The sequence below is a fragment of the Mauremys mutica genome, chromosome 10 (assembly GCF_020497125.1).
Source record: "Mauremys mutica isolate MM-2020 ecotype Southern chromosome 10, ASM2049712v1, whole genome shotgun sequence".
NCBI classification, from domain to species: domain Eukaryota; kingdom Metazoa; phylum Chordata; order Testudines; family Geoemydidae; genus Mauremys; species Mauremys mutica.
The window spans coordinates 25,091,612-25,104,870 of record NC_059081.1 but is presented as its reverse complement, the minus strand read 5'-3'; the positions used below and the strand labels follow the sequence as shown (position 1 = coordinate 25,104,870).

Sequence of the window (13,259 nt, the reverse complement as noted above, 5' to 3'; positions counted from 1 at the left end):
AGTGGGAACAGGTTTTTCTTCATTAAGTTGAGTTAAGCAAAGTTCCAGGTGTAATGGATTTTATTTTGGGGGTGAGAAATTCCTACTAGAGAAAGATGATCTCCACAGATGTGTTTTATCAGCAAGTCAATATGGATTGACCTATTAGAAAATGTAAGTACAACTCACCCCTCCTTAACTGATAAAGTGTATTTTTAAGTACTGTAACACTCAGATTAATGTAATTCAATGTGCTTTAAGATCCTTTCAGTGAGACCGCACTTCTAACAATTTAACTGGACCCCCCCAGAGCTGCAGAGCTAAATGAAGCTGATGGCTCAACATTTCCAATACTGCAGTATACTTCACTTAATGGAGACATGCCTAATTGGAACAGCCACTTTCCTGGGATCTCTTTCAGGATACCAATTTACTCTGACAATTTTCATTCATTATGACTACCATTTAATTTAGACAGTTAGCAAAAATTCTCCTTAGTAGGTTCACATTTTTTCAGTACCCAACAGCAAAATACTACTAAAACCAGTAGGAGGATGGACAGCAGGTGCAATGGGACTAGTAAAGTGCTTAAAAATACTAATATGCTTAAGAGTTTGCAGGACCATTACCTCTGTCTTTTGAATTTCTTAACTTTTAACTCCATTTCCCCAATGTTGAATTAGAGCACATATTTTGCATTTATTTATAACTTATTTTTAGTTCAATTAAAAGATATATATCATCTGACTTGTTCACTTTTGAGCTGCCAGCATTTCCTCTCCTTAGAACTTAATTTTTTATAGTTACTGACATTTGGAGAGATGACAACTTCCTATTGTATACAGAAAAGTTTGCTTTGTATATTGATATTTTACATTACAATAGGACAAGAACATTTACATACCTGGATTGGGAATATTTTGACAGCAACATACTCATTTAGCAACTGAGCTTTCCATACACAACCAAATCTTCCCCTAGCTTTTATCTCTAACAATTGCAGAGGCTTCAGACCCATCAAGGGTGAAGGTGGTGGTGGGCCAGGGTCCTGAAAACAGATAAAAAAGTGTATAATTGAAATCTAGCTAGTCTGCGTGAGATCTAGGACTACAGTATTAGGAACATAAAGACAATTACATTGAAAAAACATTTGGTGTCAAATCCTGCCAAAAACAAGCCATCTTTAACCCTTCTTTACAGGAAGGAAAGGACTCCATCAGACACACCGAGAATTAATACACAAATAGAAACCTAACATTTCTAGTATTTATTCTTCTGAAAAATGAAGGCAGAGAGGCTCTGAAGAGAATGAAAATCAAGCTTTAATTATGATAGAATTTCAAGTATTTTTACAATAGCAATGAAGTCAACAAGTACTGCAGAGAACTTTCTGCGTGCATGTGTAAAAAACTAGACCAAATGTATTTCTGTCACTAACTAGAGGATGACTGAAGATTCAACTTGCCTGCTCACTTTGTTGTGCTCTACATAGCCATAAAGTAGACTTAGGTTCAACTACCATTCCATTTCTCTTTCTCATGAAGTTATCAAAAAGTTTTGCAGAATGTTTAATGTTTAGAGAAGAGGCAGTGTCTCATGTCACACTCAGCAGTATTTTCTCCAATTGATAAGCGCAAAAGGGAATCCAAATCAGTCCTTTTCAAAACACAATAGAAGTTGAGAGTGCACATTTTGACTTCCCTATTGGACATTACTACACCGTTTATGGGTGCAGGGGGGAAAAGCAAGTTAGGAAACTTATTTGCTATTTTTACATAACAAACAAGTGGTCTCCCTCACCTCCATGTTTGGACACTACATGGAGGGTGGTATAGAATACCCTTAAACATTACAACTACAGTTCAGAAAATATGAGTCTTTAAATCTGCTTCACTATTGTGAGAATAAACAAAATACAAATATTTTTGCCCCCATTTTAATTAAAAGAAAGCTATAGATGCAGAGATTTCAGTTAGCTAAAGTAGTTGTTCACATAATGCCACTTTAATACTTCACCAGGTCCTAGTTTAAAATGTGCTAAAGGAATAACAATCTAATTAGTAATCCTCTATAAGGGAAGAAATAGGTAAAGAAACTGATACTTTTCAAGGAATGAATTTAATTAATGAATGTGAATTAATTGCAGTTGTCAAGCAATTAACAAAAAACAAATTAACTAGATTAAAACAATAGTAGCAATTAATCACAGTTTGAAACACTTTTAAACAAAATACCAATTTAAATTTATTATACATATTTTGGATGTTTTTCTACATTTTCAAATATATCAATTTCAATTACAGACAATACAAAGTGTACATGCTCACTTTATATTATTTTTTATTCTCTTTTTTTTTTTTACAGTGCAAATATTTGTGAACAAAAGAAATAGTATTTTTCAACTCACTTCATACAAGTACTGTTGAATCTCTGTCGTGAAAGTGCAACTTAGTCCACTCAGTCCTAATTCTAGTTCTGCTAATCTCTAAAACAAATTTGTTTACATTTACAGGCGATAATGCTGCCTAGTACTTATTTGAGGTTAACTGAATAATACTCTTTTACAGTGCAGGTATTTGTAATAAAAATATAAAGTGAGCACTGTACACCTTGTATTATGTGTTGTAATTGAAATCAATATACAGTAACTCCTCACGTAACATTGTAGTTATGTTCCTGAAAAATGCGAATTTAAGCGAAACGATGTTAAGTGAATCCAATTTCCGCATAAGAATTAGTGTAAATAAGGGGATTAGGTTCCAGGAAAAAAAATTTTCCACCAGACAAAAGATTTTATTTATTTTTTACTTTATACATATACACACATACATTTTATATATGATAGATAGACAGACAGACACACAGTATAAGTTTTAAACAAACAATTTAATACTGGTACCAAGTGATGATGATTGTGAAGCTTGGTTGAGGTGGAGGAGTCAGAGGGTGGGATATTCTCCAGGGAACGCCTTACTGCTAAAATGATAAACTAGCAATTGGCTGAGCCCTCAAGGGTTAACTCTCACAGTCTACAAGGCAGCAGGAATGGAGGGAGGGGAGAGAGCATTGCAGACAGAGACAGACGTGCGTGTGTGTGCATGTGCGTGTGTGTGATTCCCCTTTAAGTACACTGTCTTGTTAATTAGATCAGCTTGCTGCGCAATCTCCCTCTGTCCTGAGCCCTGTCATGTGTCTTCCCCCCCCCCCATTCTACGGAAGATGGGGTAAGGAGGGTGCAGGAGCAGGGGGACACCCTGACATCAACCCGTCTTCCTCCTCTCCCCCCTGCACAGCAAGCAGGAGTCTCACGGAACAGCTACAAGGCAGAGAGCAGGAGCAGCACATGGCAGTGAGGGGAGGGACAGCTGCAATTGTTAGCCTGCTGGGCAGCAGCTGCACAGGGAACTTAGGGGAGCGGGGAGCTGATTGGGGGGCTGCCTGTTCACCCTGGTTCCGAGCCCCCACCAGCTAGCTGCAACGGGCTGCTCTTCCCACAAGCAGTGGACAAAGCAGGCAGCAGCCAAATGACATTAGAAGGGAGCAATGCACAACTTTAAATGTGCATGTTCCCTAATTGTTCAGCAACCTAACAATGAAACGACATTAACCGGGACGACTTTAAGTGAGGAGTTACTGAATTGAAAATGTAGAAAAACATCCACAAATATTTATTATAAATTTAAATTGGTATTATTGTTTAACAGTGTGACTAAAAGCACAATTAATCTTGAGTATTTTTTTAATCTCACGATTAATCAGGATTTTTTTTTAAATCGTTTGAGAGCCCTAATAAAGACGAAAGGTAAAATTTTCTTACACACTTAAGTCCCATTTTCAAAAGCACTTAAGTCATGTAAATGTTACCCCTCATGTAAGAATCTGAACCTTTAAAGAAACATGAAAATGAGGGATGCTTAAACAAAACTAAGATAAAATACTTAGACAAAGCTGATTAGAGAAATAAAGCTGGTAAAAACAGAGCACCAAGATTAGGCATTAACATAATTTCATTTTTAATGTCACACAGAAAATAATGTCTCATTGATAAATTCACTAACATCACCACTCCTATAATGGCTTCCATACAATTTCAAATCCCTTTACGAAACACCTTTGAAGAAGTTATCCCAGTTTTGCTGATGTAGAAATTCAGGCAGAGGGGTTAAGGCCATTTTGTTCCAAAATGGGTGCCTGAAATTATTTGTAAATCCAAATCCTCATACCAATTTAGTAGGCTTATCTCAAGTGTTCTGAGCACCCAGCAGTTCCCATGGATGCCTAAATATGGATTTACAAATTTAACTTTAGGCACCCATTTTTGAAGTCTTGGCCCTAATGAGTTGCCCAAATTAAACAAAGAAAGCTAGATCTGTGCACTATTGCTCACTTGGTCACAGAGCTGCTTTGTTAGACATTAGAACAACATTCCTCTCTCAAATCTAGAAGTATTTAAGACTTTCTGAATTCGCTCTGTACCATATAGCAAACGAATGTTCAAAACTTCCCATTTACTAAGAGTGATTAAAAACAATTCCATTACAATACTTGACTTCCTAACCACTAAATGCTACATACTTCTTAAAAACTTCAGAAAAGTACACAGACAGGAGAATGTATTCACCACACTGTGTGATATTTATATTAATCACAGTATCCAGAGTATATTTCTTCCACAACAAAAACTAATTAAACGTTTTCTTGTTTTCACAGTGGAACACAAACAATTCTTCTATAGGGCAGAAACTCAATTTTCTGTGCCAAGAAATTTTGTAATAAAAAAATATCATTCTGGAAAAAAAAATTCGGTTTCCTACACAACAAAATTCTGAAAAAAATAGTTTTTGGTTGAAATGTTTTGTTTTGACAAAAGTGAAAAGTTTTATTGCAATTTAGAATTTTATTTGGGTATTAAATTGAAAATAAATAATTTTGAACACCCCCCCATCCAAAAATCCTTTCTGAAGAGTTCAAAATGGAACACACAGTTTCGTTTTTCCTGAAGCAACATTTCATCAAAATCTACGTTTCCATGAAGTGTTTCACTTTTTGAAAAATCAACTTTTTCCAAATAGACAAATGTTTCATTGGAAGAGTCCCAACTAGTTCGAGTTTATGTAAACCATTTAGGTGCCACAGGCATAATTATTTCTAAATAATCTTTTCAAAAGATCTTTGTAGCCTTAAGGGCTCTAAATTTTCTGAAAAGCCTGACTGGCTAACCTAGTCAGTAGAAGACAAAAATTGATAAACTGACTAGGAGGCAAAAAGTTCAGGCATTTAAGCTCCACTTTTCCCCTAAGTCGTAAAGCTAATTTGAGTTAAATACTGCACCAGACTATGGTTGAGAACCTAGGGAGCAGCAAACAGACAGAGGATTGGTGGGACAACACCCTGGTTAGAGTACCAGTATTGAAGAATATAGCTTGTTCCAGAAGGATGGGTATGGAAAAAGGAAGAAGCATTGTGCTGCACATCAAGAATGTTTACACTTGTGACGAGGTCCAAGAGGAAGTGAGCAGCACACTTACTGAGGGTATGTCTGCAGTACGAAATTAGATCCAGTTTATATAAATCAGTTTTCTAGAAATCGAGCTTATACAGTCGATTGTGTGTGTCCCCACTCAAGACCATTAAGACCATTAACTCAGTGGAGTGCGCCCACAGTACCGAGGCTAGCATCGACTTCTGGAGTGTTGCACTGTGGTAGCTATTCTACAGTTTCCACAGTCTCCGCCGCCCACTGGAATTCTGGGTTGAGATCCCAATGCCTGATGGGTCAAAAACATTGTTGCGGGTGGTTCTGGGTGCATGTCGTCAGGCCCCCCCTCCCTCCCTCTGTGAAAGCAACAGCAATCGTTGCAAGCCTTTTTTCCTGGGTTACCCGTGCAGACACCATACCACGGCAAGCATGGAGCCCGATCAGCTCACCATACGTCTCCTGGGTGCTGGCAGACGTGGTACTGCATTGCTACACAGCAGCAGCTCATTGCCTTTTGGCAGCAGACAGCGCATTACGATTGGTAGCCATTGTTGTAGTCTCCTGGGTGCTCTTTTAGCAGACCTCAGTGAGGTCAGTCAGGGGCGCCTGGGCAGACATGAATACTCCTGGTAGACCTTGGTGAGGTCTGTCAGGGGCGCCTGAACATAAATGGGAGTGACTCCAGGTCATTATCTTTTTAAGTTTTGTCTCCTGGAGATTCAGTCCTGCCTGCAGTCGTACTGCACTGTTTTCTGGCGAGCAACCAGGAGACGACGATGGCTAGCAGTTGTACTGCACCGTCTGCTGCCAGCTTAAGATGTATAAGAGAGATGGAGTGGATCAAAACAAGAAAAAGAGACAAGATTTGTTTTGTATTCATTTGCTCCCCCCGTCCCTCTGTGAAATCAACGGCTGACAATTGTTTCGGTTAGGTCTGTCAGGGGCACCTTGAAAAGTTTAATGGGGATTCAGTCCTGCCTGGAATAGTGGGGGGAGGGATAGCTCATTGTTTTGAGCATTGGCCTGCTAAACCCAGGGTTTTGAGTTCAATCCTTGAGGGGGCCATTCTGTGCAACCTTTCTTCTTCATGCAAACCCACCCCCTTTGTTGATTTTAATTCCCTGTAAGCCAACCCTTTAAGCCATGTCGTCAGTCAACCCTCCCTCGGCACTGCTGGGGGTCGTTATAGCCTCTGTCCTTCATGCTCTTAGAGATTTTTTCAAATGTTTGGGCATTTCGTCTTTTGGAATGGAGTTCTGATAGCACGGATTCGTCTCCCCATACAGCGATCATATCCCGTACCTGCCGTTCGGTCCATGCTGGAGCTCTTTTGTGATTCTGGGACTCCATCATGGTCACTTCTGCTGATGAGATCTGCACTCACCTGCAGATTGCCACACTGGCCAAACAGGAAATGAGATTCAAAAGTTCGCGGGCCTTTTCCTGTCTACCTGGCCAGTGCATTTGAGAGCGCTGACCAGAGCGGTCACAATGGAGCACTCTGGGATAGCTTCTGGAGGCCAATACCATTGAATTGTGACCACACTACCCCAAATTTGACCTGGCAAGATCGATTTCAGCGCTAATTCCCCCTTCTCGGGGGAGGAGTACAGAAATCGATTTTAAGAGCCCTTTAAGTTGAAAAATGGCTTCATCATGTGGACAGGTGCAGGGTTAAATTGATGTAACGCTGCTAAATTCGACCTAAACTCATAGTGTAGACCAGGGCTGAGTCACTGGGTGAGGATAAAAAGGGAAAAAAATAGTAGCAATGTTATGGTGGGGGGGTCTATTATAGACCACCAAATCAAGAAGAGGAAGTAGATGAGGCATTCTACAACCAGGTAACAAGATTATCTAACACATATGAGCTAGTACTAATGGGGGATTTTAACTTCCCTGATATCTGTTGGAAAACACAGTATGTCTTGCAAGTTTTTAGCATGTATAGGGGACAACTCTCTGAATCAGAATGTGGTGGAAACAAGTACAGGGTCATCCATTTTGGATCTGGTACTGACCAACAGGGATGAAATATTTGCAAAAAAATGAAGGTGATCGGGAACTTATGAGTTGTGGGCTTTTATTTGTAGAACAAAAAATGTTTATTAAGTTTTTTTTTTGGTTTTTTTGTTTTTTTTTTTTTTTTTAATATAGTGCTTTTATCAAAAGCACTTTACAATAGTTCGCTAATGGTACAAACAACATTTGGAAAGATCTTTTCCGCCAAGACCCTCAGCAATTTTCAAGTGGTCTACAAAAAAAAAGTTGAGAACCACTGGTCTACACTACAGAGTTATGTCAGTGTATACACTAACATGCTGCTTTGGCTGAAGTAAGTGACCTGCTACACCAATATAACTCCACCTCCACAAGAGGCATAGCTCGGTGTAGTTAGGGCAACGCAGTGCTCGTGTAGATGCTGCATTACTTACTTCAGCTGTTGGCTATAATACTGTCAGCAGCCCAGGGTCCTGTGCCATTTAATTGACAAGAATGTCAATTTCATTGCTAGTAGGCTCCAGTACTGTGAAATTGAGTCAGTGCTGGGCTCACAGCTGGGGCTGTCACCCCGATTCAGGTGGAGGGGCTCCAGCTGTCAGCCCCGCATGTCTATCAGTGCCCCATAATACCCCACTTCAGCCTGTGCAAGTGATACTGTTGAAGCCACTGTCCACCAGTAGAAGGAGAGTAGCGTGGACACCAACAGCCAACTGAATAATTGTGGTGGCTGTAGGTCGACCTAAATTAAGTTAAGTTGACCTAATTTTGTAGCATAGACAAGCCCTCAGCCTTCTTAGAAAAAAGATGTGACCAGATGACTAATCAAGTTACCATAGAGAATAAAGGGGAAGAGATGCAGATCAAGGTAAGTAAAAAACACATAGGATCTTCCTACTAATTTGAATGAATTGAAGACAGCAGAGCCTGATGTTATTCACTCTAGGGTGCTGATTAGCTGAAGAAATCTTGGAGCCACTGGAAGGAATATTTGCAAACTCATGGATAACAGATGAGGAGTACTGGACAAGGGCTAACATAGTACCATCTTTAAAAAAGGGGGAGAGGAGGAGCAGGGAATTTGTGGCAGATCACAACCAACATGAGTCAGCAATGTGATGCTGTTAAACAAAAACAAAAAACAGCAAATGCAGTTTTAGGTTGCATTAACAGGCACAGCATGCAAGTTACAGAGGTCATAGTTCCACTCTACTCAGCGCTCGTTAGGCCTCAGCTGGTGTACTGTGTCCAATTTTGGTCATCAATTTATAGACAGGACTTAGACAAACTGGAAAAGATCCAGAGAAGAAAGACACAGATGATCAAAGGGACAGAATACAAGCCATATGAGCAAAGGCTGGAAGAACTGGCTATGTTTAGTTTGGAAAAGATGAGATTAAGTGTGTGAGGGGGGGAAATATGATCGCAATCTTCAAATACTTGAAGGTTGCCATTACAAAAAGATGGATAACAGTTGTTCTCTCTTGCCATAGAGGACAAGACAAGAGGCAATGGGTTCAAACAACAGTATAGCAGATTTAGATTAAACCTCAGGAAAAACTTTGTAACTTTAAGAACAGTAGGACTATGGAACAGACCGTCTAGGGAAGTAGCGGATGCTCCTTCACTGAAGGTTTTCAAAAGGAGGCTGGATAGCCATCTGTCTTGGATGGCTTAGACAACATATCCTGCATCTTGACAAAGGTGCAACAAAGAATAATAAATATCTGTAAATGCCAAAAAAAGTATGCATGGTAAGTAGTAATAAGTTTCCTATTTTAATTTCTTCTGAACCTGAAGACTTTCATTTGAAGCTGAACAGTGGTGTAAGTGGAAGGAAATCTCTACCAACTTTTTACAAATTTAAAATTTGCAGGAAAGCTATTTAAAACAGTGAAAAGCAATGTGCCATTTTCTCTAAATCATGTTTCCAATGGGTTTGTACTATGAATTAGCAAGACCACTTATGAGAGAGTGAAGTTCAGTATCCACAACAATTTAGAACTTGGCTCTCTGAAGACTGCCAACAAGGAACTGCCAATTGTCAATGAAGTTTTATGTGCAGACATATTAAAGTGATTTGTTTCTTTCATATAATCTCAAATGCCAAATTCAAACCAGTGACCTAAAAAGTGAAAGGTGGTATACTCCATTATCAACCTCCACAGACATTCAACTCTACTGCACAGGAAATTCTAGTAATTTTTAGGAGAATAAGTTTACATTTTGACCCAGCATGCTTACTGAAAGCACCGCTACAAAGTATTGCAAAGAATTTAATTTATATCAAAGCAACAAGAAATAGAATGTCTTACATGATCACAAAGTTCCACAAACACACACACACAAAAAAAATCAATACAGCTTACCTCAATCATTATATGAAAGGCGTGCTTGTAAAAAACAAAACAAAAAAAACAGGCAAAGGAAGTTACTAATTATATCAAGAACAAGGTGAAAAGCATCTTGTGAGAAAAGTGACACAGAAGATTAGTTTGTATAAAAATTTGTTACAAAGAATATCTAAGGGGCTATCAATTTTTGCTTGGATAATTAACTGATTTAGAATAATAAATCAGTCACTGATAATGTCATGTTTATTTTATTAACAGGTAAAAGAATAATTGTAGTACAGGATGTTAGCAGAAATGACCTTATGATTAAACACAGAATTGCTCTTTTAAAGTATCTGAAGAATCAGTTTGACAAAAAATGATTTTTCTAAAGATATTTTTTAAACAGTAATGAAATAGAAGACTTACATAACATACATGGGACATAGTCCACCATCCACTTTTTTTCATATGCTACTCTGATTTCACAACTGTTACTCATCTGTTCAACCACTCATTATTCCACATATTTACACAGCATTATGTTAGTCTATTTGCTACATCTCAATTTGAAAGATTTATGCTACTAGAAGAACATTCACATTCCTGCTAGAACTTATTTTCTATTGTGGTCACAAGAGTACACCAGATGGCAGTGTTGCATTTTCTAAAATTAAGAAGCTATATTGTAACTAAAAACCATAAGTATGAAATGAAACAACCTTTCTTTAATAGCACATCATATGGTAGATTTGTACTACTAATTTTGAAGATGTGTACATGTATTTCTGGAGGTACAATTTAAATAACTGATCCTAGATATGCAATATTTGACAGATGTAAGACATTTGAAAATATTTAAGGGTTCTTTCAATAAGTCCAAACAGTTATTTATTGATTTTTTTCACTGAAAAGTTTTGTAAAAAAGGAGGAACAGAACTGAATTACTGGAATTTAGAAAATGATTCAAATTAATGTTAATTGCTTGGCCAGGCTAACCCCCAACCCCCCCACACCTCTTCTTGATACAAATGGCATGTCACTTGCAGTTAACCACTACACTCATTAAGCATTAATTTTCAGACTTCGTTAATTTACATGGGTTTTTGTTGTTTGTTTTTAACTGCCCTGAATGACTGGGTCCTTATTTCTGGACATCAGCATCATCAATCATGTCATCAGCTAAATGAGTGCTATTGCACAAAATTCAAACACTGAGTACTCATTCTTAATGGCAACTATATCCCTATCCACCACCCTTTGTCTTTATCTTCTCAGTGTACACACACTGCAGGGCCAAGCACCATGTCTTCCACTGTGCTTGGAAACTGCCTAGAACACACCGAGCAGTATCTCTATAACAAGCTAGATGAAGTATTTCTTGAAAACTAGATTAGCCAGATTTATTAATCCTGCAGTAGGGCTTATTGCTACTGAAAGGATGACTAATTTCCAACTGATTTCCCAATGATCCCTTTGCCAAGAAAAAAAAACGAACAATGGGTGGTCTCCTTTCTTGCCCCCGAAGTCCTGAAGGAAAGCCTGGCAGCACCTGACATAAAATCCCAGAAACATAAATGGAAAGGACTTTGAAATGTCATCTAGGCCTGCCCCCTTCACTGAGGCAGGACCATCAATGACAGATGTTTACAGCCTCTTTAAAACCTCCAGTGACGGGGACACCATGAGCTCTCTTGGAAGCCTGTTTCCGAACTTTATCCTTATAGTTAGAAAATTTTTCCAAAATATCCTAATCTAAATCTCCCTCACGGCAGACTAAGCCTGTGACTTCTTGTTCTAGTTTCAGTGGACATGGAGAAGAATTGATCATTGTCCTTTTACACAGCTGAAAACTTATCGGGAGCCCCCACTCAATCTTCTTTTCTCAAGACTAACATGCCCAGTTTTTATTTAAAAAAAAAATTTCCTCAGAGCTCAGATTTCAACATGGTTTATCATTATTGATGCTTTCCTCTGGGCTCCCACCAATTTGTCCACATATTACTTGAAGTGTGGCACCCAGAACTGGACACAGTAGTCCAGCTGAGGGCTTCACCAGTGTCAAACACAGCAGAACAGCACAATAACCTCCCATATCATACATACAAGACTCCTGCTAATACGCCCCAGAATGACATTAGCTTTTTTCAAAACTGCATAATACTGTTGGCTCATACTCAATTTGTGATCCACTATAACCCTCAGATCCTTTTCTGCAGAACTATGCGTAGCCAGTTAATTCCGATTTTGTATTTGGTGTATGTTTATAAAACACATTAGGAACTACGCAGAAACTTCTCCTAATGTGACACGATACAGGAATTTGTAAAAATGTTAGACCCTCCCTAATGAACTCATATTAAACTACAAACACTAAGGATATGTCTACACTGGCAGAGTTACAGCGCCACTCAGAGTGCGCTGAAAGTGAAACCGCTGTTGTGTGTTCACACTGTCAGCTGCCTGTGCAATAGCGTGTTCACACTTGCAGCGGTGCACTCTGTGCAGCTATCCCACAGAGCATCTCTTCCTCTTCTGCCACTAAGAGTTGTGGGAAGGTGGAGGGGGTCGCAGGGCATCCCTTGTCCTGTCCCAATTCCCCGTGATGAACTGCTTCACATCCCAGAAATCCCTGTGCTTCTGTCCGCATTTGGCACCATCTTTCAACTGTTTGTGTACTGTGCACTCTGACTTCAGTCTGCAGGAGTGGACCCTGCACTGTTGATCAATATGCTGCTGGCTCTCACTAATGTCACAAGTGGCAGTGGCGTTATTCCTTAAACTACAAAGGCAAGTGGAGTTTGACATTGATCTCCCCACGCATAGTAGCTACGACACGAGATTGCTTGTGGCATTCATGAAGGTGCTGATCACAGTGGAATGCTGCTTTTGGGCTTGGGAAACATGCACGTCTGGATGACAAGCAGTGGCTGCAGAACTTTCGGATGAGGAAAGCCACATTCATGGGACAGTGTGATGAGCTTGCCCCAGCCCTGTGGCACAAGGACACGAGAATGAGAGCTGCCCTGCCATTGGAGAAGTGCGTGGCGATTGCACTATGGAAGCTGGCTACTTCAGACTGCTACCGATCAGTCACCAACCAGTTCAGAGTGGGAAAGTCCACCGCTGGACTCGTTTTGACAGAAGGGTGCAGGGCCATTAATTGCATCCTGCTCCAAAAGACCGTGACTGTGGGCAACATGCGTGACATTGTGGATGGCTTTGCACAAAATGGGCTACCCTAGCTCTGTGGGGGGGGGGGGGGGGGGGAACCAGGTGCTAGATGGCACGTATATTCCAATTCTGGCACCAGGCAACCGAGTACATTAATCGGAAGAGGTATTTCTCTATGGTTCCCAGGAGCTTGTGGACCACCATGGGCCTTTCATGGACATTCATGCAGGCTGGTCCGGAAAGGTGCATGACGCACACATCTTTTGGAACACAGTCCCTGCTCGCAGCATCCT

At 39.7% G+C, this 13,259-nt stretch overlaps 1 protein-coding gene across 2 annotated transcripts in view; it reads right to left on the bottom strand.

Annotated features, from left to right (window-relative positions):
- The window catches only part of ACVR2A (activin A receptor type 2A), a 121,537-nt gene that overhangs the window by 38,479 nt on the left and 69,799 nt on the right, over window positions 1–13,259 (bottom strand). For both annotated transcript variants that reach the window (XM_045032127.1, XM_045032126.1), the window contains exon 5: window positions 884–1,027. In XM_045032127.1, the coding sequence (XP_044888062.1) occupies window positions 884–1,027 (144 nt within the window). The remainder of the gene's footprint in view (window positions 1–883; window positions 1,028–13,259) is intronic.